Source organism: Neovison vison, chromosome 1 (assembly GCF_020171115.1).
Source record: "Neovison vison isolate M4711 chromosome 1, ASM_NN_V1, whole genome shotgun sequence".
NCBI classification, from domain to species: Eukaryota; Metazoa; Chordata; class Mammalia; order Carnivora; family Mustelidae; genus Neogale; species Neogale vison.
This window is the reverse complement of record NC_058091.1, coordinates 105,845,098-105,871,582: the sequence shown is the minus strand read 5'-3', so window position 1 is coordinate 105,871,582 and position 26,485 is coordinate 105,845,098. Positions and strand designations below refer to the sequence as shown.

General features: G+C 36.2%; 1 protein-coding gene across 3 annotated transcripts in view; it reads right to left on the bottom strand.

Moving 5' to 3' along the window:
• The window catches only part of PHF3 (PHD finger protein 3), an 86,451-nt gene extending 63,237 nt beyond the window's left edge, over positions 1-23,214 (bottom strand). Inside the window, exons 1-2 of one of the 3 annotated variants that reach the window (XM_044253713.1) lie at positions 22,923-23,214; positions 12,030-12,298 (exon numbers count right to left, since the gene is read on the bottom strand). In XM_044253713.1, coding sequence (XP_044109648.1) covers positions 12,030-12,273 — 244 coding nt within the window. In that variant the 5' untranslated portion in view covers positions 12,274-12,298; positions 22,923-23,214. The remainder of the gene's footprint in view (positions 1-12,029; positions 12,299-22,922) is intronic. The other 2 variants (XM_044253722.1, XM_044253739.1) reach the window with 2 other exon arrangements.
• Between the last annotated feature and the right edge of the window lie 3,271 nt (positions 23,215-26,485).

Genomic DNA, 26,485 nt, shown 5'->3' with positions numbered 1-26,485 from the left:
AGTAGGCTGAGGATGCCTACCTAGGTCTATGATTCAAGTAATTCTAGGTAATTCAGCATTCCTAATTCTCCAATAACAGGAATCTGTCAGTGCCAAGGAATTATGAAATTCAATTCTTCTAGTTGGCAGGTACAGCAATCACTAGGACAGGGAAAGTAAGCCAGGACAGGAACCTCAAACAAGCTAATCTCTCTTTAGGGTCACTACAAGTCAGCCAAACTGTCCCACCATTGAGATCCCATAAGAACTGCAGATGTGCCTCTCACTCTTTTATCAGAATTCCTTTTGGTCAACATCCTCAAGAGAAAAATCAAGAGACAGCAAAATGAGAGTTAATTATTTATTTTTCTTACAGATAGAAAAAATGGTAGGAATAAAAGTTACAGAATTAGACAAAGGTATAGAAGATCAAAACCGAAGCCAAGAAGCATTTGCTCAAGGAACCTTGATTTTCTTTTTATATCCAAATTTTTAAATTACGAAGAATTCACTACTTTAAAGATTAAAAAGCTGTACACAAACCATCTCGTGTTGGTTAATAAATAAGCTAAATATCAATCTTTTCACATCAAGTATATAACAAATATGAAGAGAAGTATATTTGATCAAATTGCTACCATACTGCTACCACATTAAACTGTCAAATTAAGAACTCAACTTATAACTGCAAAAAGTTTAAACTTTTAAACTTATGATCTTAGCTTTCCTGCCCAAAGAATACTACCCATTATTGACATAGAGTACAGAAAACTTTTTTACCCACCATGTTAGAATGCACAAACATTCAATAACTGCAAAATCACCTGCATTAGAAAACACGCTCTTTTAATAATATAAATAGTTCTGGAACTGTTAAAGAGTTATGAATCATGTTTAAATTAGCCAGATACTAATGTGGTAAGCTTACTCTACTTAAATGGTGACCTGAGATCACAAGACAAGACATAAAAATGTGTTTTCGGGGCACCTGGGTGGCTCAGTGGGTTGAAGCCTCTGGCTCAGGTCATGATCCCAGGATTCTGGGATAGAGCCCCACATGGGACTCTCTGCTCCACAGGGAGCCTGCTTCCTGTCTCTGCCTGAGTCTCTGCCTACTTGTGATCTCTGTCTGTCAAATAAATAAATAAAATCTTAAAAAAAAAATGTTTTGATAATAGATAAAGTAAGCAGTTAATTCTGGAGGGGGAAAAAAACTCACAGATAAAGAATGAGGCTAAAAGGAAATCAGCTGGGAAGAAAGAGGTAGGAAGGTGAAAAAATTCATATAATAAAATATAAGATGGTCAAAATAAGCATATCACAAATTTTCAAAATGCACCAGGATCAGGGGTTTAACAACACCTCTCTTTCATACTTCCTCACAAAACCAGGCACCAAGGTCAAGCTTACTCTATTATTCTAATTCAAGAGAGTATGCGTTTTAAAAAAGCATATGAAAGCTAGTATGAAAATCTGACCATTCCTAATCCGATTAATGAGAAAAATAGATTCGCATTTATATATCAGAACAGATTCGTTTATGTTCCTCACTTTAACTATAATTAGGGTATCTTTAATATCTGACATTTTTCTCTTCAAAATATTATACCAGCCGTATTTTATAAATTTTACATTTTTTAAATAACAAGAGTATTTCCTGTGAGGGAAGTTTTTAAAATTAAGACTATATTTAGCTGTGGGAAGAGAAAAAAACATCTTGCCCTTCTGACTCAAAATGCAGGAGGTACTTTTCTCTTTTCTTGCTATTAGAGTACACCACCAATGAGGTAGTCTAATCATCACAAACAGAAGTCTAGTTTTCAAACTAGTAGTTTTTAAACAAGATTTATCAGATACGATGTTCTTTTTTAAGAAAATTTTAAAACTATTAAAATAATCACAATATGATTAAATAATTATCAGACATCATTTTAAATAAAAATATCCAAATATAAATTTAATGTTTACTCCCTTGAACTATCCCAGGCAGCTGTCCACTCAACTTAAGGAGGTATTACTCACACTGTATTCCTGGACTGGTACCTACTGAAGGTGTGCAACCCAACTGATGCTTTCACCCTAATCTGAAACTCTGATTACAAGAAATAGCTTTACCAGGGAAAAAGGAATTAGATCAATTATGCTCAGAACAATTTTGATATTTCTCTGCTTTAGTAAATAAATTCTGGCTAATCACCCCATGACAATTTACCTCTTTTATTCTACGTATACATTTTGTGACTACCATTTGAGATACACTTAGACTTAATAAAGTCTATGAACACAGAACAGCAAAATTAGAGAACGACAGTATTTTAGAGAAGAGATGGCAGAGGACAAAACCAACACTAGTAGCTCCAGCTAAGAAATCTTTTCAAAGCATTCTCAACTAAGGCAAATAAATATGGAGAGGAGAAAAGTACAAGGGGCAGAAGTAGAAAGAACAAGCCTAAAGAATTCCAAAGGAATCTAGGCAGTGATAATAGTGGAAGTAGCCACAAGGGATTATGCAATCCTCCCACGACTAAAAGAGAAGAGCCAAGAATAATCAACTGGAACTAAAGCCGGTAGAATCGTAGAATCTATTAATTTTACTCAACAAGTTGCTACTTAAAAGAAGGGCTATAAAAAATTAGATTATATCAAAATGATCTTCATTTATGTCTGAAATTACAAGGCTTCTCCTGTTCATTTATGCGTTATGGAGGATCCCAAAATCATTTCTGAGGAAAATAATGGCTCTGTCCTCCTCTGCTAGAGAGGGAGAGACGCCTCTTATTCAAAACAAATACCCCCATCGGATCTTTGAAATTTACAAAATCCCATACACAGCCCTGTTTACTCATAAAGCTATGTCTATGCATTTACACTGGCCAAAGGAAAAAAGGCGGGGGTGGTTAACTGCATTCCCACCAGTTCTCAGACAGTATTAATAAACTCACCTTCACATGAATACATTTAAAAATATGGTGTAAGAAATGACAGCCAAGTAAAGTTGTTTGAAAGACAGCATAAAATGTTGTTAAGGATTTTTTTTAGTTGCATCACACATTAGGACAAAACTGGGTAAAATTTCTTTCTAGTTTTAGTGTCAGAAATAGTTTTCCTTTTCCTGGGTAATGGATTTGTTTTCAAGGACACCTATTTCTCACCTTGGAATATCTTCCTCTTCCACAATGACTGGTAGAAATCTGAGAGCCAAAGCTGTGCCCCACCTGCAGCAAACATTTTATTTACTACCTTAACTTCTGGTTCCACTACCTGGCCCTACTTTTTCCCTTTCCTTGTATGTTCTCCCCCTCCCCCGACATTAAAATTTACTGAACACCTACTACATGCTGGATGGGGTACTATTCTAATGTCTGTATGAACAACATACTGTATATAGAGCTATCACTGCCTTCACAGATGTAAATTATTTTTTCATCTTTAATAGTTAAAGTGTTTGGTAATAAGTCCTCATATTATCATTTCTGAACTTCAACACAGTAATGATGAGAACTACGAAGGGTCTGGGATTTTACCCTACTTGTAAACTAAAGAACGATCCTGTTACTGGTACATGGCGTTGACAAAAGACATCAGACTACTGGGTCAGAAACAAAAAATTCTGTCATCATGGCAGAGCAAGCAGCAGACCACAGTGTTGTCAATTCTTTTTGCCCTCTCCCCCACCCCAAGTTCCATAGGGGCAAAAGGTGAGCCTACATACTGGGTAGAGATACAGGAGGGGAACAGTATGGGGAATTTACTATATTCATACTAAGTAACAGGCAAACCTGCAATTTATCTGATATAAGCGGGGGGTAGGAACGGAAAGGTGGGTGTATGAAGTAATAAATGTTATCTTATTCTTCAAGGTTGCTTGCTTCAAACACAACCCTAAAAAATAGCCCAGTTTCAGAGTGGTTAAGACCTTGCATTCTTGGAGTGCCTGGGTGGCTCAGTGGGTTAAAGCCTCTGCCTTCAGCTCAGGTCATGATCCCAGGGTCCTAGGACTGAGCCCCACAACGGGCTCTCTGCTGGGCAGGGAGCCTACTTCCTCGTGTCTCTCTCTCTCTCTCTCTCTGCCTGCCTCTCTGCCTATTTGTGATCTCTGTCAAATAAATAAATAAAATCTTAAAAAAAAAAAAAAAAAAAAGACCTTGCATTCCTGCCACACTCAGCAGGAACACACAAGACCCATGGCAGATGACCTCTCACACCAAGTGCATGTTAAATAAATAACTAGACTTATTAACCATCCTCAAACATCAGAAAAATTATTTCTAAACTTAAAGATCTATTAAAAGAGAAACTGAGTTTTTGTTTTACTCACCACTGTATATCTACTGTCTGGTACACTACCTGATACGAAATAGACACCCAGTAAGTGAATAAAGCCAAAATGACCCATTTTTAACAAAACTTCAAGTTAACGTTTATTTTTAAGTCTCAATTTCTTCACCTGTAAAGTGAGAAGAAATTAGGTGTTTTTTTTTTTTTCTTCTTGTATCTAACTGAATACCATCCTGAATCAGTACTTTACCTATTGAGGAAGTTTTTATGTAGCTTGTAGACCACTTCTACCAGCTAACACTGAGTAAAAAGCACATCCTTAAAGCAACTTTCTCGTATATACGACTGCCTAAATCACTGGCTAATGACTCTCTCTCTTTAGAACACCTCATCTTTAATAGTGAAGAGTCCTATTAGGTACTCATAAATCTATCCTACAAATCCACACATTGTTTGAAAGGAAGACAACTGTCTCCTTTGTTCTTTTAAAAATGGAACTTAAAAAAAAAATTCCCCACGCTACTTTTGCTGATTATGAAGCCAAATAAAATCTGGGATACAGTTTAGAGCCTTGATCTGAACAGCACTCATGTATTTTAAGGCAGGAAGACTGAAATACTGAAATTTTTTCTAGTCTAAGTACTATGACCTACTTATTAGTGAACCTGGAAAATTACTTAACTCTCAGAATTTCAATTTACCTATGAGATTAATAAATTATTTACAGCTTTTAAGGTTTTTGTAAAGAGTTAATAATACTAGCCAAATACTTTTGTACAGTACTTGTTACATTAACATCCATATATATTAGCTTTTCTATCAACTTCCTTCACACATAATCCCTTACAAAAGAAAAGAACCTGGTGGCTTTGTAAGATAGATACCTCTGCTTGCAAACGCCCCATGAAATCACTTTCCCCAAAATCCTGAGATTTCAAGGTCATTATGCCACAGAACTTAAGTTCTTTACTAACATGCCTATTAAGTGTTACTGTGAATATATTTTTGATGAGATTAACATTTACACCAGTAGACTTTGAATAAAGCAGATTATCCTCCATAACATGGATGGGCCCCATCAACTCAACTAAAGGCCTTAACAGAAAAAAGATGCAGGTCCCCCAAGTAAGAGGGAATTTTATCTTCAGACTCAAGATACATCAATTCTTTCTATGGTCTCCAAGCTACCCACCTACCACAGAGATCTTAGAATTGCTAGCCTCCACAATCACAGAAACCAATCTTAATTTTAATCTCTTTCTCCCTATCTCTCTCTCTCTCTCTCTCTCTCTCTCACACACACACACACACACACACACCCCACTGGTTTCTTTCTTTAAAAAACTCTTGACTAATATATATGCAAACTCTGAGAAGGTTGTTTATACCTTTATTACTAAGAAAAAACTTGCGATAGGTTAAGAAATCTTAAAAAGAAGGGAACAAATGCAAACTGACCATAGAAGAAATAAAGAATGGTAAAATTCTACACTGACAAAGGCAAAATAATAATGGACAGGATTCCAAGTCTTAGGTAGGAATTACTGGGTATCGGAAATTTTATCCAATTTAATTAAAAGAGTCACTGGCTTCATATGGCCAACTTTTACACCTCCTATTTCTCCCTAAATCCCATTAAAATGAGAAAAAGGAATAAAAGGTAAAAGCCCATAATAACAAAGAATACGCAGAATTCCCAAAACAGATGAAAGAGTGTAACACACTTCTGAAAGATGAAAAGAAAACTAAATAGGACTAATGAAACAAAGCATGAAAAAGTAACAGTTTAGAGCCAAAAGGAACTGCAACTTAAGAGGAAAAAATCCTACCCAGCAAAGGGCATTTGTAGCGACTGGGCTAGAAATAAAGAATTAACATAAGGACCAAGTGCTGAGTGGTCAACCTCATCTTTTCTCCTGACTTTAATACCACCCAACAAAGTCTACAGACAAGCATTAACTCCCAAGCAAGAAAATCTTTTCTTAACCCTAAACTGAAACTGAATGAACAAGACTGAGAGACAAAGACAGCTAATACCTAAGGAAAAAGCACCTCTCACCTCCATTCAGAGGTTTCCTAAAACAAGTGCAGGCTATTTAACTAAGATTCACTTAGCCCACAGCAAACCTGTCAAAAATTTCCAATTCTTCAAGTTTAAACACCAACAAACTACCAAAAATAATTTGGAAAAAGTATGCAACACAATGAGAAAGATCAAAATATACAAATACAAAAACCAATTCAGACTATAAAGAGACTTTTACTATATCCCTATAACAAAGAATACTATTTTTTTTTTTTAGATTTTATTTATTTATTTGACAGAGATCACAAACAGGCAGAAAGGCAAGCAGAGAGAGAGAGAGGGGGAAGCAGGCTCCCCGCCAAACAGAGATCCCGATGTGGGGCTCGATCCCAGGACCCCAAGACTATGACCTGAGCCGAAGGCAGAGGTCTAACCCAATGAGCCACCCAGGTACCCCAAGAATACTATTTTTAAAATGGTATGAATAGAGAGTCCTGGCTGCCTCAGGACATACTGCCTGTGACTTTTTTCTTTTTTTTTTGCCTGTGACTCTTGATCTTAAGGTTGAGTTTAAGTCCCACACTGGGTACAGAGTTTACTTAATAAAATTAATTAATTAATTAAATTATTTTTTAAAGGGTACAAATGAAGACAAGAGTTCTTAGAAACAGTAATGTAATTGTCAAAATTAAATATTCAAAGAGACAGGAATATGGTAGTGAACTCTAAAAAGACAAAAAAATAGCTGGTAAAGAAGCAAGAAAGTGATTTTAAAAAACCCATGGGCCCTAGAAAGGGCCAGAAGATGTAGGGGGGAAAAAAAAAACAGGAAAATTTCACAGAGCTGAAAGGAACACTTTTCAAATTGAAAAGGCCCACCAAGTACTTCACAACATGAAATACTAAACACCAGAAGATAAAGAAAAGATCCTAAAGCAGGGGTGCAGGGATGGCCACTTAACAAAGCATAAGTCTCATAGAAGAAATCAGACAACCCATACACAATACCAGATACTAGAAAGCTAAGAAGCAATGCTTTAAAATTTTTTTTAAAAAGGTGATATTCAACTTTGTTTTCTATATAAAGCAAATTATTACTGAAATATGTCATCAGAAAGTTACTAAGTATGTCATTAGGAGGACACAGAAAGTAAATAAAATATAGGCAAACAATAACTCTCTACTCCAGGACAGCAGGAGAGATCAGGGATGACAGATATACAACAGGCCTAGAGAATGGCAAACCCAGACAAGAACAAGACAAAGGGCCCTATGGGGCAGACCTCCACAAAAAGGTAGATGCAACAGAACCAAATGCCCAAGACCTTGAAAAAAGAAGCCTGTATAAAAGCACAGACATGCAAGCTTAATTAAAAAAAAGATTCAGTCAGCGACCCAAAGAATAAAAACTGTTCTAGTCTTAATCCAAGGTCTTTATTTTGTTTTTAAGTTAAATAAGCAATGGACTACAGGAATAAAAATGAAGTGAATTTTAAGTAATAGATAAAAGAAAAAACTAAAAGACATTAATTAGGGATAGAGTGATGAAGACGTGATTTCAGATTTTGTTTTTTAAATTTTATTAATTTGAGAATAAGGGACAGAGCATGAGCGAAGTGGAGGGGTAGGGGTAGGGAGGAAGGCAGACTCCCTGCTGAGGAGGGAGCCCACCCAGGACCCTGGGATCATGACCTAACCAATTGAGCCACCCAGGTGCCCCATGATTTCAGATTTTAAATTAAAAAGAAAATTAAATACTCAATGCAAAGTAAAATTAAGATATACTTTGCTTTATACTACATCAAGCTAAGCAGAGCAAGTCAATTGTAACCAAAAAAAAAAAAAAAGAAAGAAAGAAAGGTGTAAATCTCATATCCCCAGGAAACTATTACTCCGTATTACTCCGTTTTGGGGGTAAGAACCCCAAGTTCTTCCTTTTATCTAGTTAAACTGTTCTTTCTGTCTAACTGCTACATAATAGACCTAGCTAGCTCTTTCCCATTACCCATTAAAAAGTCAAATATCTTGCCAATGTGACAAATTTTCAAGGATCTATGGCTGCTACTATATCCTACTCTTCCCATCTTCCAGCATTTTCTCTCCTCCACTAAGTTATATCTCTAATTCTACAAACTTTTCTGTTTGCTCTCTTCTAAACATACCCACTTTAGTCAAATTAAGCATATAAGCAAGATACCTATAAGAATTTAACAACTTTTGGGGCTGTCTAATCTCCAAACACCATGATACCGGAAAGTTTTGGGTTTTGGCTGCGTTTTTTGTTTTTTTTTTTTTTTTAATTTAGTGAATGAAGATTTGTAAGCCACGATGTAGCCTGGAAAGAACACCTTGAAATTACTGAAGGGTATAGTAGCCATGAGTGCTATCTGAATGAAAGGCCACTCTGAATACCCATGTATCTGTCTTCCTGGTCTTAAGAAAATAAACGAAATTACAGCCACTGAACTTTTCTTTTCAATATCCCATGTAAAGATATAGTTAAATACAAGATTTACTTCACTTTTATGAATCCTAGCCATCTATATAAAAGGGGAACATGTTTGTAAAATGATAAAGTATTTCTTCATGACACTCTTTACCACCAGTTTTTCAAAAACCGTTTCAATGATTTTATATCTATTCTTCAAGTGTTTATATAAATAATGTACTTGGCATCCTGACCCTATTACCTGGGCAAATATTTTAATTTTAAGTTTAATTTTAAGGATAAGAGGATTTTTAAAGAATACCAATAACTGGCTTGATAATAAAGACCAAACATATCCCCAATACTTAATGATTTCCCTTACTAGAGTTAAATTTAAAAAAATGTTTACTGGGCAAATCTACAAACCATATGTAAATGTGGCAATACGTACATAAAGAAATACTTTAGAGTTAAAAGCATTAAAAGGGGGGGGAGGGAGGATAAGAAATCCACTGGTTATTTCCCAAAATGAAACAATTAGCATTCTAACTTTTTTGCCTTGAATAGAACCTTATAAGTAATCTTCCATGTTTCTTTCCTATTTTTGTAATTTTTAAAGCTATTCTATGATTTCTGGAGACAACTGAAATACATGCAAGCTGCTCAACTATGTCAACAAAAACTAATCTTTAACAACTACAGCAAATCAACTTGGTTCACCATAGCAGAGAACAAAACAGTTATCTGTTTGCTAATTTTAACACTATCTAAGGCAAGGTCATAAAATAACCATAATCTATAGCTTTCTTGACATGGGGAATACTGCCAGGGTGATTTCCCTGCTGAAGACAATTAGTAAAAACCTATGGACCCACAAACATTTGGGTAAAAACTATGTCCTTTTTATTTTATAATAAAATACCTGTAGTAGTATGTGAATAGCTAAACTTAGAAAATTTGTCCATATAAGGTTTTTACTAAATAGTTTAAAATAAAAATTACTTCTTTCCAACTTTCTCTTAAATCTAAAATTATGTCAAAACAATTTTTTCAATTCAAATGACTTCAATTTTGTTGTCATTAGAAAATACACAGCTCTTTCACTCAACTAAATATCCCAAAGGGCAAAAGGAACTTTGAAGCAATTAAGATAAATGCCCCACCTTGTGGGAAAGAAATCTCAATAATCCTAAGCACAAGAGTTTTATTATTTAAAATTTCCTCCACAAATTCCCTACATATTTAAAAAACACATATACTACACATACATGTTAATACCAACAATTCTGCTTCAGAACCAAGATAAATTATAGCAATTTATAATAAAAAATTTTAGAAAATAATTCACTTAAGTTCTTAAATTAAAAAGTTAGTTTGTAGATAATAAACAAAATCACAAACAAGTATTAATCATACCTCAAAAAAACTGTTAAGTAGTTCAGTAAAGATGTTCTAAGTCATCCAATATAAGAGATGTTCATCAAACTGAAGAGACTTTTCACATCAGTAAAAACTTTTCATAACAGCAGAAATCATTTTTTTAAAAAAGTGGGACAGCAAATAGGAATACCAGTAGCATTACTAAAGGGCTGAAATTTTAAAATTAAGAAATCTAACAAGATGATATATTTGTCAATTTCAGACCTAGCATAACATCCTTAAGAATGTTTCCAGTAACAAGCACAGAAGTATTCAATAAATGTTTTTCCTGAATTTGGACTGAACTGTGAAACTATGTATACAACCAAGAACTGTCAAAAGCACTTGACAATAGAGATAATTAGGTATACTGTACTGACACAGGAACCAAAGTAAAAAACTTGAACAATGCATACATAAAACAAAATTTTAAAAGCTTTGTAACATTTAGAATACAACAGAAACAATGTAAACCTATGCAATAACACAACACAATGTATATAATTCAGAGATACACCATTAGCAAGCAATTCAAAAGATCTCAGCATTAAAGAGTTGTTAAAATCAAGATTCCTAATAGTCAAAGTGTTGAGGTCTTCAAGCAGAATAATCTGACAAACTTATGGATCAACAGCAGGCCAGCCTAATCCAAACTTTAAATATTATTAAAATATTAGATAGAAAATATTAAAAGGAAACAAAAACTATACTGAAAAACTACAGTGCAAAAATCTACAGTCATTGAAAGATCAAGACCACATAAACCTGTGAACTACTCTAGGGAACAGTGAGGGGAAGTCTAATTTCTCCATGTGAAGCTGATTTTCCTTTATTTAATTTTAGGTTAAGGAATAGCTAATTGCTCCGAAGTTTATTGTAGTACTTGCTTTGCTTTATAAAAGAAAACCTACATGTTCTTCCACATATTAATATATCTCTGAAGTAATTTCTTATTAAGAATTAGTTTAGCCTTATGGAAAGTTACTAACCTCAATCTTTCAGTTACTTCAACTACAGAACCTAGAGCAGTGTTATCCAACAGAAATATAATGCAAACCACTTTATATACATATATATGTATACACACTACATATAGCCACTTTAAAAAAAGGTAAAAATGTGAAATTAATTGTAATCATATTTTTTTTAACCAAAAGTATCTAATACATTGCAAATGTAATGAACATTTAAAAAGCTCTGGTAAAATATATTTTACATCTCTTTTCATATCGAGTCTTTAAAAATCTAAGGTGCACTTCACAGCATATCTCAATTAAGACTGGACTCCTCTTAAGTGATTAACAGTTTTATGTGGCTAGTGGTTACTAAGTTGGACAGCACAGGTCTAGAGTTCTTTCTCTGATTTTAAGATACATGTATAAAAAGTCAAAATATCTGAAAAGGAAGCACACAATATATTAAATTTAAAGGGCTGGGGGGGGACACTGAAAAAGCTCAACACAGCAGTTCCCCTTGAGTCCAGCAGGCCTAGGGTGATATAATGTCCCAATTTGCTAGGAAATCCCTAAATACTAGAGAGAGTCCCACCTTACACTTTTTGTCATGATGTAACTATTAACAGCACCCCTGTAAATCTCAAAAAGTATCCCCCTTTAGAAAATAAATTATACGGTCACTGGTCATCCTATCTACATCCATATCCTCAAAGATAATTCCACTTTCCTCGGAAGAAAATTTAAAGTCTAATTCTGAAGTCAAGAAAAGCAGCTCTAAATTCAAATTAAAGAATCCTAAATTCACTCCCTCACCAAAAAAAAAAAAAAAGAAAAAAAGAAAAAAAAAAGAAAAAGAAAAAAAAAAGATGCTGCTGAAAATGTTTTATTTTAAATTGCAGACTAAAAAAAAAAAACGAAAAAGAAAAAAAAAAGTAAGTATTACCTGTTGAACAAGGCATCTGGAAATTGGGATCATTGCTATCCAAAACAGGCAAACAGAACTGGTTACTTGCAGATCCTAGCATAGGATCCTTATCGCTGAGCATGTTCTTCAGCGAGTCCTCTAAGACATTTTGACTTGTACTAAAATCCTCACAGACTTCATTCTCCAGGTTGGATCCTAGAAATAGGGCATCATCTAAGTGTTCAGTAGGAATTAAATGATTAAATGTATCAACTATATCCATGAAGACTTCTGTGTGTCTTTCAGCCCTATAGAAAGACAAAAAAAATACCATAAGAAATAAAGCTATCAATTGAAAATCACCTAAAACCAAATTATTTTAATAGTTTTGAGTCTAAGAACACACTTAGGTATTTCTGAATTGTTTTTTAAAAAATCCTCACTGTTTTTAGAATAAACATTTGGACATGTAGAATGAGTCTTTACTAAAATGTTTATCACACATGTAGAATATCATTTTACCAGAAATCCTATTAAATGTTTACTCAATTCATTATTGGGGGGGGGAACCTATGTATATAATCCATTAATTTCATACAGTTGAAAAAAAATGACATGGCTTAAACCATAAAAACCGTATGTTTTTAACCATAATCTTTTCATAAATTAAGAATGACACTGCTTTTACAATATATCAGTATAAAAGAGCCAAAATCAAATTATTGTCCCATACCTACTAAAACTGCAAAATAGCCTTGTTTTATTTACAAAGCATTTAAATTATTTATAGAAAGGTAATATATAGCGAAAAGGTAGTTTTTAGGGGTAGGAAGAAAAATTGGAAAGAAACTATTAAACCCAACAAATCAAAACTCAAAAAACTACACATATGCAAGCAGAGACATGAATATACATGCATTTAAAGGGACTCCTTTTATCCTTTTAGTATAAAATGAGATAAATGAAAAGAAAACAATATATCAGAGATTTAAAATCATTTTACTGAGTTATGTGAAGTATATACAGATGTAAAGCTAGTTGCCTACTGATACTAGGTACTGCTCAGAAAGGTCATCCAATGCCCAGAAGAGACTTGTTTAGTCAAAAGTTCAGTAATTTTCAATACTGGTTCAGAAAAAACTGAACCAATATACTTTGGAAGGTGGAGGGGAGGCATCAACAAAAACATCTAATAATATTCAGTCAGCTAGAAAATTGACTGAGAACATCTTTGGTTCAAAATTCCAAGGATTTTCAGACTGGCTCCAAAGCCAGCAAAATTTCCTTAAACTGTCTTTGATTCTTTCCCCTATAAAAATGATGAAAGAAGGGGAAGTCCAAAAACTCTCAACAATTTACTGGTAATATATTATATGCTGCTAACCATTTTACTTAAATTTAACCCATTTATTTCGAATAGTAATAGGCTCTATATAGAAAATAACATGTAAATAATTCGTTTAAAACAAAATTCATTTAAACAATTTAAATGTCTTTCCCCAAAACCACAAAACAGCCAAGATTCAGTCCTAGGTCAAGGCTCCATAGCCCATAGCCATACTTCTTCCTTTCATATCGAGCTACAAGAGCTAGAAATTGACTAGATTTGACTCATTAAAAGCTCTTCTTTAAAAATAATTTTCCATAATTTCCAGGTAAATCAGTGGTTGCCTGGGTCCTTGGATAACAGAAGGCTAGAATGCAAAGGGACAAGAAGATACTTTGGGAGATGGAGAAAATGCCTTAAATCATGAATGTATACCTCTGCTGAAATTATAAACCTGTTCATTTTAAGTGGAAAATTTACTGTAGCTCAGTTTAAAGTCCTGAAACCAAAAGAAAGAGAATTTCCTCATTCTCATAAAAGTTCATCCCCTTCTAAATAGAAGGATTTTAGTATTACTTCTCAAATTTTGCAATTTACTCATGTTAAAATATAATAAAACACTGAAATAAAATATTATTTGATTGATTTGCTGGTTATTTTAATTGCATTTTCTAACTATAATATTAAAAGAAAATTATAGTTCACAATGCTGATGAAAAGTCGGGAAAAGTTTTAATTCCCAAACGTTACCTGAGTCTCAGTAACTGAGAAAAGCTCAATTATCATACTTCACCAATACTTCCACTAATATGTTTTTAAGTTCCAAAAAAATTTTAGTATAGTAAATTTTTGTCAGTTAAAAACAATTTACAAAAATGTTACTAAATGTTTACACAAGCAAGTAGCTAGAACTACAGACAAATTAGTTTATCTGAATGTGCTGGAATCCAAGACTACTTCCTCTTCAAAGCTGTATCCCAATTAGCAACCTTTTTTCTCAGATGAATCAAAAAGAAAAAAAAAAAAAAAAAAAGGACAATTCCAGTTCTGAAAGCAAATAGTTAACTTCCCTTCCAAAAAAAAAAAAAGTATGCTAAATCTACTAAAAACACACTCATTCCACTAGCAACACAAATCTGGTAAATTCTACAAACTTCACCTGAAGTCAGTTTTCTGTTACTACTGGCTGTGTGCTTTCAAGTGATGGAGATATTCAGAATATTCAGAAATTATGATCACACAACTCAAAATCACAAAGGTAAGGAAAGCCAGCCCATTCTAAATAACAATCTAAACATGCAACATATTTTTTTCAGTAACACTGCTATTAGTAAACCATGCCAAAACTCCTTTATAAAAATTACTTTAAAAGCCTGTGGCATACTTTTTAATCTCAATGGTAGACAATATTTAGTCTTTAAAGACCAACTAAAAAAAAAAAGTAAAACATACTGTAAATAAGATGGTAAGCCAAACTTTCCAGTACAGGTATTTGGCCAAAACTGGTATATGACTTACAAAGTGTGTTCTATCTGGATTTAAATAAGCACATCAGGAAAAAAGCTTCCATGGTCAAATGTTGAGAAGGACTGGCATAACAAAGTTACATTTCTTTAATAATACTTTTAATTCATTCAATGAACGTTTGCTAAGCAGCTACCATTGAGACATCTTTAATATTCCAACACAGAATAAGGTATAAAGCATCCCAAACTTAAGGGTCCCAAGAAGACAATTTCTACACAGCATATCACAAGACTAGTTTTCTTGTAAAACTGTTGTACACTAGTAAAACTGACTTTTCATAAGCAGTTGCAACTGGCTCTGGGGGTAATTCCAAAGAATTCCAAAAATGATAACATATAGTCATCCCACAAAACTACCTTGAAAGTATTATTTAATGGAAGTTTAAAGTCATTTATTTTAAAAAATCAGTTTCAAGTGTTCAATATCAAAAATAAAATAATAGCATCTTCCATACTAAACTGGAAAACAAGTTGATTGCAGGAATATTAATTCACTTAACATGAACATACTAATCTACTAAATGCAGAGTGGTAAACTGGGTTGGATCATGCAACAAAAAAGGACAGTAGTAGAAAAACTAGTAAAATCAAAATAAAGCCTGGAAGTTAGTTAATAGTAATGCACCAATTTTAATCTCTAGTCCTGATTAAGGCATTAGCATTATGTGAGATGTAACAATCAGGAAATTAGGATGAGGATATATAGGAACTCTACACAGTGTCGACAATTTTTCTATAAATCTAAAATTATTCCAAAATTAGTCTTTTTTAAAACACTAATCTAAAATTAGAGAAGGGGCAGCTGGCTGGCTCAGTCAAAGAGCACGTGACTTTTGGTATCTCAGGGTCATGAGTCTGAGCCCAAAGTTGGGTGTAGTGATTACTTAAATAAATAAATTTTTAAAAAATGATACTGTTTAAAAGTGTATTTAAACGTAATAATAAAATAGAATTGGGGAGATATTTAATAATGTGGATAAACAATCAGATCTAATTAAATAAAAAAAGAGTTGATTCAATATCTATTAATTAAACAAACTGCTTCAGTTAAACAAATTTCTATATCTTACAATGAAACTATATTTAAATGCTTCCTTATACTTGGCATTATAAATTTAATAATTAAAACAGGGGAACTTGGCTGACTCAGTCAGTAGGGCATCCGACTCTTGAACTCAGGGTGAGAGTTCAAGACCCACACTGAGTGTAGAGATAATACTTAAAAATAAAATCTTCAACAGGCCCCTGAGTGGCTCAGTCACCTAAGCGTTGAACTCTTGCTTTCAGCTCAGGTTATGACTTCAAGGTTGTGAAATCAAGACCACAGCAGGCTCCACACTAAGTGTGAAGGCTATCTGTGATTCTCTGTTTTTTCCCTTTGTCTCTCCCCACCTCTAATAAAAAAAAATAGTAATAAAATAAATCTTCGAAAAATAAAACATAACAAGCCTATCTAGGGTTGCTAAGTGGCTAATGATACATATATATCCAATTAAACTGATACATATATATCCAATTAAAAACTGATACAGAATATATATATGCTAAAATCAGAAATTATTTCTCAGTTCAGTCACACCTCATGTTTACAGACCATAAAATATATTCAGCTAAGTCAGAGAATTTGGATAATCCACTTAATTAGTTATCATAGGTAACAGTGCAACAAATACCACTCAATAGTCAAGGAACGCACAATATAAAAGAATATAGACATATAAACAAATACAATACAGAAACATCACAACAAAATATGAAAGTGTCATACTGAAGGACTGCAGACATCTTCACAGAGGAAGGTGAAACTTACGAGGTCAAGAAAAAATCTAAGCAGCTGGATTCTCAAAGTCCAGAGAATACTCCAGACAAAGGCAATAGCAAGCACTAATTATAAACAACAGTCTGGTCCTAACAGACCATTTAGAAAGACTCAGAATACAATTTAAAAAATAAGTATTACTACCAACATTCTGAATAAAATTTAATCTGAGTTTGAAGATATTTACTGCTTTAAAATACTTGTTTTATCTTAACTCATAAAAAATTATACCGCAGGGGCACCCGGGTGGCTCAGTGGGTTAAAGCCTCTGACGGCAGCTCAGGTCATGACCCCAGAGTCCTGGGATTGAGCCCCGCATAGGGTTCTCTGCTCAGCAGGGAGCCTGCTTCCTCCCCCCTCTCTCTGCCTGCCTCTCTGCCTACTTGTGATCTCTATCTGTCAAATAAATAAATAAAACCTTTAAAGAAAAATTATACTGCAGCCAAATTTAGTTTACGCTAAAAAAAACCCAACATGTATTGTTCCATGTATGAATAGAAAGCAGAAAGATTTAGAAAGCACCAACAGATATATTTTATATATATACTTCTACATAAATCCCCTTTTACATTAAAATTATCTCAACTTTCCAGAAGCATCTTCAAAGTAAAACTATGTGTTTTATAATGTTATCTCCTTAAAAAAAAAAATCTAAATCTAAATCTAACGATAAACCAGTAAAGCTATCAAAGGCCCTAAGAGGTTATCCCATGATGAAGTTCTGTCTCATACAGTCTAAGTTTGTGGGTAAGTGTATGGGGGGGGTGGTATCGGGGGTACAAATGTATTCAGAAGATTATAAAATATATGATGAAAGATTAAACAGGGTCATAGTTATAGGGGAGGAGGGTTTCTACATACAATGCTAAATGAAGACGTTGCTTATTATAGGGCAACATGTAATCCAAAAACTGGAAACCATGATCTGTATAAAAATGGAGAAGAGCAATCTAGGCAAAGACCTAAATGCAAAGGCCCTGGGAGTGGAAACTTGGTGCCTCCCAGTCCCTACACTACAGTTTAAAGTAAGCCATTAATTGATCAGGCATGCTTACCATGAACAAATTTCTAATAGGCAGTAGTAGTAGAAACATAAAAATACCACTACTAATGGTGATGAAACACATAAAATGATGTGCTCTAATTTCACACCAGGTAATGTCCTACACGCTTTACATCAGTAATTCTCAATCAGAGGTGATTATGCCCCTCTAGAGGACATCTGGTAATCACCAACTGGAGGGCAGGCTACTGGCATCTAGTAAAATTACTACAATGCACTAGGAAAGCCCCACAACAAAGAATTATCCAGCCAGAAAACTGCTAAAGAAACTCTGCTTTACATTTACTAATTTAATCCTCACAACAACGCTATATTATAAACAAAGAAACAAAGAAAGAAAGAAACAAATGGAGGAAAGAAGGAAGAAATTAATTGGGATCAAGGAGATTAAATTACTTGCTATAGTAAGCGATGTAGATGAAATCTGAACCCAGAAAATTTCATTCGAAAATTATGCACTTACCACTACACCCTATACTACCTGTTTATAAAGTAAAATGGATTGAATATTTATTCTGTGCCAGGCACTATGCTAAACCTAAATGCATGTCATTTAATCTTCACAACCACACAATTAGGAAGATACTATTATTATTCTTAAGTTGTAAGAGTAGGGATAAAGTTTAGCAACGTTACATCCAATAATACAGAATAAATAAGTGACAGAGCTAGGACTCAATTCTGCTCTGAGACAAAGGTTAGTTCTTAACCACCATAATAAAACAATATTAAAGATGAATAAAGGTTATCCTTCCAGGATAGAGGTAAGGAAAATCACTAAATGGTTAGACCATGTGGTATGACACAATTCTAGAAAGCACAATTCTATAGAGCAAGGCAACCTTAACTGACTGCTCTAAACACACACATCAAATTCTACTTCAGTTTCATTGGTTAGAATCTATAAGCAGCAACAAGGTTCATAACTTTTCTGAATTTATCAAGTAAAAGAATATGTAAGAACCCAAGGTGTCTGCCATGCTAATACTAAAGACCTAAGAATCTAGAAAAAGAACTAGCAGGTTCAAGTTGAAACTGGCAAAAGCGGAATTATACAAGCTAACTGTATTGAGTTAACTTCAAAGTTAACAACTATATTCTATTGATATTATGGGAAGCATTAGCAGTTTGGATTAACCACAGAAACAGTGGAAATAGTTCACCATTAAAACTATGGCCGAGGTAATAATAGTCCAAGCTAACATGGTACTTTTAGCATACACTATGAGCCGGGCCCTATGCTCAGTGTATTGTATACATTATCTCATTACTTCCTCCCAACAACACCGTGAGGTAGGTGCAATTATTTTATCTATTTTACAGAAGAGCAAACTGAGGCCCACACCATTATGTAATTTGCCCAAGGTCACATATCCAGTACACCCCAACTGGAACCCAGGCAGTGTGATTCCTGAGTCTGCACGTTTAAACTACTATACTTTATGCACTCTACTTACATACTAATTTTTCTGTTCTTAATATATCATTAATGAAATCCCAAAAATACTCAAAGTAAAGTGATATACACTTCTTCCAAAATAGCTAGAAAATACACACTTAGCCACTCCCTACACATAAAAAATACAGTGGCTATCCTGAGTGTGTATAAACATCATTTTGAGAGTTATCAACTACAAACTGCAACTTATTTTTACAGTCTACAATTTAAGAATTATTTCATGTGGCCAACTCACACAAATTATGAATGAACCAAAACTGTTAAGTTTAGCCTTTTTGTACAATCTACTATGCCATTTAAAACTTCTTCTAACAGACTGTGCAGATTAAAACTTCCGGATAGTATCTTGAAATTTTTATTAAATTCTTTCTCTTCATCCATCACCTCTCTTCATAGTACAAATGATCGTAAAAATGAAAATCCCATGACCATCAAAAAATGATCTAAATTAAACACACTGCATAGGGTTAAGTGTCCAGCTTATACATTTTGACAATTCCTCACACAATGCCTTTTGTAACTCTTGCAAGTTCTTCTTTTAATTCTACTGCAATGATTTAACACCTCATGTCTTTGAATCTTGTTTCTCAACCTAGTCCAGATTTCTTGAGGATACAAACAGCACCTGGGTCTCAGGTATTTTGAATCAAACCAATACCCTCAAATACCTCTTCCCAGTAATCAAAGGGCAGCAACTAAAAGGGAGTATCTTTTGCTGTTCAACATGAAACTGTATTGTTTTTAAGTGTCTAACAATTTGCCAAGTCATTTTTGTAATTTAAAAAATAAAATGTCTAAGCCTCTGCAAAGATACTCCAGGATTCTCAGAGGTGCTCCAAGAAGAAATGAGAAACAGAGCCCAAGATGTACTGTTCCACACAAGAAAGAAAGCAGCAGCCACAAGTCAGAAAGAATTCCTGAAATGGGGACGTAATGAAAATATTTAGAAATCAGCCCTCCTGGGGCACCTGGGTGGCTCAATGGGTTAAGCCTCTGCCTTGGGCTCATGGCTCAGGTCTTGATCTCAGGGTCCTGGGATCAAGCCCCCCATCAGTCTCTCTATTCAGCAGGGAGCCTGCTTCCCCCCCTCTCTCTGCCTGCCTCTCTGCCTACTTGTGATCTCTCTCTGTCAAATAAATAAAATCATTTTAAAAAAAGAAAGAAAGAAATCAGCCCTCTTCCTGATACTTCATAACACTGGTGAAGTAGGTATGGGTAATGTACAAACCTGAGATGCTTATCAACAAATCTCATTAACTCACTAAAAAATAGAAAAGATCTTATCTCTAGACAAATAAATAAAAAGGATTTCATGAGAAATCGGTGTAAAAAACAAGGAAAAAAGTGCACATTTAAGAAAGCAAATTGTATCAAAAAGGTAAATACCATATTAACAAGGAAGATAACCATTGTTTTAGCACTCAAAAAAGCCCAAACTGTATGCATAATTTACATTCACCAGTTTTTCCCAAATAAAATCCATACTGTGTAAAAATCTAAATTCAAGATAATTTTGCAATAATCCAAATTGTCAACTGCTGCCTTCCAAGCCTTTATCAGTAATAATTTTACTAACAGGTTATTACTTAAGTTAAAAATTATCAACCTTTCTTAATTAATTCCATTCTCAATACATTTTAAATTTTAATAGAATGGTTTTAAACGATTTTAACATAAAGACAACTTCCTTTCCACTCTTCTATTCTGAAATTTGCATTTAACCAACGCTAATTTTCACCTACATTTACACATCACTCCTCTTAGATCTGACTTATTTGCATATGCAACAAATGAGTACATCCACTCATAAACTAAAGTTATGTGAAGTCTGACCCAACGTCATGGAATGCAAAACTAATCAGTGTGATAGATAAGGAAGTTCACTGCCCTCCCAAAGGATGCAAAAGCAGTATAATAAATCACATTTTCATGCTCATCAATAAACAGACCTATAAAGCATGCAAGGAAAAAGGGAAAACTGGTCCCATCAGTAACTCATTTGTTACCCTTTTGACAAATCACTAGTACAGCTATCAAATAAAGCTTAAAATCTATTGTTGTAATTCTGCATACTTAAATAGTGGCCCACTACAGTTGAGAAGTCTTTCTGCAGCTCAAGAACGGACTGAACTGTGTGTGTGGCTTAATCAGAGCAACAAGAGCTCCCGAGGCCCCTCAAATTATGTAACTATCATAGGGAAATGAAGTTTATAATTTAAAATAGTAATAGTGATAATGATGGAGAAAAAAATCATTATTGTAACATAGGGCTAGTAAACACAGTAACTGGACAGAAAATAATTATTGTAAATTAAGAAAAGGTCGACTAGTAGTGAAGGTAGAAACCACCCGAAATAATAATCTTCACACATCTCCTGTGCTCTGGAATGAATATACAAATTCAAAAACAGCAGAAGAATGCTGCAAAGATTTCCAGGTTCTTTTTAACTCACGTCCCTTTCCAACCACAAACACATCTACAAACATTTTCACAATCCCAAACACTTCATTCAAGAATCAAAAAATGGTAGGAAATGAATGAGTAATGGAGGCGTAGTTCTGGAAGATCTCAAACAACCAGTTTGTAAAAAGGAAGACAAGCTCGACCCCAAAATAGTAACTAAATAGAACAATGTACTATATAAGTACTCCCTAAATAGTTTACTGTATCTTTTTTTAAATTTTAGCTTAAAATATGGTAGTAAAGCATTTGGGAAAGGCCCAGTAACCAATGTCTCTTCTAAAATTAAGTATCTCTACACGTAATGAAGATTTTAAAAAGGTAGATATCGAAGCGTTGTTGCCACTTACATTAATGATTATCCATGATCATAATCTGCGAATGATTCCTGAATAGCACCAATAATCATGCAAACTACCTCGAATCACAGTCTCTAGGAAATAGCATTTAAAAATCCAAAGATAGGAAAAGGTCATCGGCAACACATTGCTGGGGGAAAGAAGGGAAACAGGACTGTGCGCGGTACCAACATTCTCTCCCTTTCTCCCTCCTCCCCGCCCCCCCCCCGTGTCAGGTGATCAGTTATTTAGCACCATTAACACGCACGTATCGACAAGTGGTTCATTAAATTACTCGTATTATCCGAGGGCCAGATTCTAGGCTTCCCATTTCAAACTAAGCAAAAGGAGTCGACAGTTTGGGTCCCGAGCACAAAAGCGCGCGGTAGCGGGAGGATGGATAGAGCGCCAACTCCCCCCTCTCCAAAAGCTGGGACGGGGCTCGGCCTCGCGGCAAAGGCCAATCCTGGCCTCCCAGACCCGGGGCCCAAAGCTCAAAGCCGGACTCCTTTGGAGGGAAGAGGTCCGAAGGACCCGTTCCGGGGGCCTGCGGGCCAGGCCTTCCTGGCAGCGCCCGCGGTCCCTCCGGGCCTGCGCGCCCGCGCGGCCGCGGCGGTAGGGCACACTCACCGCCAAAGGCCCGCGAGCATAAGCCGGGAAGAGGCCGCGGTCCCGACCCTCCGCCTGGCGACCTCGCCGCCGTGCCTCCCTCCCAGCCCGCGGTCCAAACGGTCCCGGGGTACAGAGGCGCCGCCCGGGCAGGCCGAGGACGTTGCGCAAGAGGCCGGTGAGGTTTCCCGGCTGCGCGGGAGAAAGGCGCGGAGTGTCCGCCGCGGGAGGGGCGGGGAGGCCCGCGGAGGCGCTGTGCGTGTGGAAGGGAATGGGGGAGGGGAGGATTGCCCGTCTCCCTCCCTGGCCGCGGCCAGAGCCGCAACTCACCCAGCTCCGCCAGTCGAGCGCTACCACTGGCAGCAAGAGGAAGATGGTGGCCGCCGCCGCCGCCGCCGCCGAGGAGGAGGAGGAGGGGGCCCGGTGGGTGCCGAAGAGAGGGGGTACGCGCAGGACGTCGGCGTCGCTGCCACAGCCTCTTTTCCTCACCGGGCCGAGCGGCTGCCGCTGACGACACTAGCCTGGTTTCCGCGCCGCCCTCTTTATCTTCGTAGCAGCCGCCGCCGCCCAGGGCCCAAGGGTCGCTCGCCTTGTGGGGACCGTGCGGCGGCGCGAGACCCCGCAGCCATCGGCGTGCGGCGGCGGCGCGGGGGCAGAAGCCGGGAAGCGTCACGTGACCCCACTGTTTACCGTTCCGGGGGCCGCGGCCTGCACGCTGCGCCTGCGCAGTGTGGGCCCTCCCGCGCCGCGCCTCCGCGGGGCCCCGACAGTCGCACTCCACTCCACGGAGCTTCTGCGCCCCTCCCAGTCTTCGGAGGGCGCGGCACGCCTGCGGGCCTTTAGCTCTCGTCTCTCGGGCGGCCCGAAGGGGTGAGGCATAGATCGGTTTTTCTCTATTGTAATAAGCACGAAGGTTTCATAGTTAAGGTAATATTAGATGATCACATTTGCTCCCTCCCGATGCTTTTCATTAACTGGGTGTTCTTTCAGGAATGGTAGACTAGAGCGGAGTAGATGAGCCCTTTGCCGAAGAATCCCTGCGGGGTGTGCACCACAGGCCCATCATTAAACACCTCCACTCTCACCTTGTCTCCAAATAGCTAGTCTTTTTCGGGACGCAAGTTGCCTTCTCCAAGATTCATTCCTGGTCGAAGTCAGCAGTTCTGGAAATGTATCAAGAGGATCCTCTGAAGGATTCTTGAGACCTTTTAGAGAAGCTTTGACAGCTACAAATGTTTAAGGCCAAATTTTCTTCATCTTCTTCAACCAAAACATGTAGCAAATGATTAAATGCGGAAGCAGATAGAACAATCCAACCATCTATTCAGCCAGACATTGAAGAAATGTGCAGAAATTTAAAACAATGCCACTCTTCATTAAATTTTGTTGGAAAATATTTTTCATAACATTATAACAATGAATTTTGTTGTATTTTTTTTTAATGTTTTCCTCTTAGATTGAATTCCTATGGTGGTAAATAACCCATATAAACAAAAGCTCTTGGAAGTCCCTCAGTAATTTTTAAGAGCGTACCGGGGTCCTGAGACCAAAAAGTTTGAAAACCACTGGTCTAGACTAGGAGCTTCCACAGCAGCTTGGGCTGACCTCTATCTCAGCCCATTAAAAGCACTATGAGGTAATTGTTGCTAGTCATCACTAGGACCAAAATGAGCCCCTTTAAGGACAGAGACTGTGCCTTCTCTTTGCAAGAACCATTACAGTACCCACTAAAGAATGATAGCCAGCACCTGCTGTGGTCTTCAGAAACTTTTACTTGTTGATTTAAGCCTTATGCCAACTGTAGTCCACATTGTGAGATTTGTGCGGAGTAGAATAATAGCTCACAGGCATGCGGTGAAGAGCTGTTCTTTTTACTCTCTCCAGACTTCTGGTATTTCGAGCACTCCCAATACTAAATGCTCTTCCACAAAGGAGGTTTAAGATTGTCCTAATTCTACTGGAATCCTAGAATTCCATCCACTGCCTTGACCCATCCATCCCTGAAAACTTGGTTTTACAATGCGGTTTTTTTGTGGGTTTTGGTGGGTTTTTTTTTTTTGGGGGGGGGGGGTGTTTGTTTTTTGAGAAAGGAAAATAGAAATGAGTAATCACATTTTTTTTTTCACTTGGAATGTTTGGGGTGAATTGCACAAATAAGTCTTAAATTTATGTTTACTCTTCTTCTGGACCTTAATGTGAAATTTGAAAAAGTCATTGGGAAAGAATAAGATTATAAACAAAATCCAGTCCTAAGGGACTTAATAGAGTAGAACTCCAATGGAAAATCATTAGATGGAAAATTTCCTTGGAAGAACTGGGGAAAACTTACCTTGCCTAAGAAATTTTAGTAAATCTATGAAAAAAATGCAATGGAGGTAAAAGGAAATATAGAAATGATAAGCCTGTCACATTCACAAAGCAAAGGTTTCTAATCCTAAAAAAAAAAAAAAAAAAAAATAAGCTTATTACAAAGCATGATGCTTTTCCTCTATTATTTTGAATCAGGCAAGCACCCAGGTTCACATGTGTTCATTAATAATCTTTGTTTTTTGCTCCCAGATATAAACACAATGTGTCTTTTACCCAGTCTATAAAAAGGTTACCAGAAGAAAGAGCTATCATAATCATACTGGGAATGGCTTTAACAGCATGAAGGATCCTGCTTTGGTTAAAGGAACTACTGGAAAATCAGATGGTATTGATAGTGTTGAAAACTTCAAATTAACTCAGGAAAATTAAATTTGGTAGAAAATAAGACAAGACAATGGCTAATACTGACCAGTGTACTTGTAATTGACTAAGAAATTATGTAAAATGAAAATTGACAAAATTTGGATCTTGCAAAACTTGAGAAAATTGAGCCTGGCAGAAAGTGAGATCATAGAAGACAGCTCACAGTACTGTACACAGATTAAGTTTGGTATGAAAGATGTTTGTCATCACTGAAACATTGGTCTCTATGGTATCAGTTCACTAAAGATGATAAAATGAGAAGAGTTAAATATAGCAAACAGAAAACCAATAAAATATCAAATATATTTAATGGTTTTTTCCTGGAAAACACTTTCTATATACACAGACACACTTCCCTATTAGTGTGTAATAAATGTGAAAGTTTGTATTTCACAACTGTGTGAAATACAAATGTGCTTTGTATAAAGCAAAGAAGTGGAATCAAAATATTCTGAATTCATTTTACTAAGATCACTGTGGAATTTAGAGGCTTAACCCAGAACACATTGTTCCTTATGTCAGGCTTACTTTCTTTCCACACAGTTTTTTACCTATTTTCTCCAGAAAGATTGCTCCCAGCTCCTTAGGCTTTCAGCAGGAAACAATAGGTAAAAAGGAAGTGCATGTCCTGACCCATGGTAAATAGTTTGGACAGCATGTAGAGATCAGGGGGGCATAGAGAGGCTGGGTCAAACAATAAAATAAAACTTTTCCATGCACCAGTTCTGCACAAGGCATAGGAACCACCTTTGCAAACTTTAGCAACTATAAGGAGGGATCAGCTCTGTCATTAACTGCTTCGACAGCACTTGGCACAGAGGACATGTATTCATGTTTTAACAGGCCTAGAGTGGATGCCTTCAAGGACAAGAAAGTTCCAGAAAATATATGTGGTTCTGGAGCTGCAAAAATTAATTATCTGGTTGGATTTACTACAAATGAAAATAGTAAAAATAATTCAAATTCTTTTAACAAAGGAAGTGTTAATGAGGGACACTAGGATGGCTCAGTCAGTTAAGTATTAGCTCTTGATTTTGGCTCAGACAATGGTCTGAGGGGTGTGAGATCAAGCCCCACGGTCAGGCTTTGCACTGACCATGGGGCCTCTCCCTCTCCCTCTGCCCCTCCCTCCCAATTCTCTCTCCCTCCATAAAAATAAA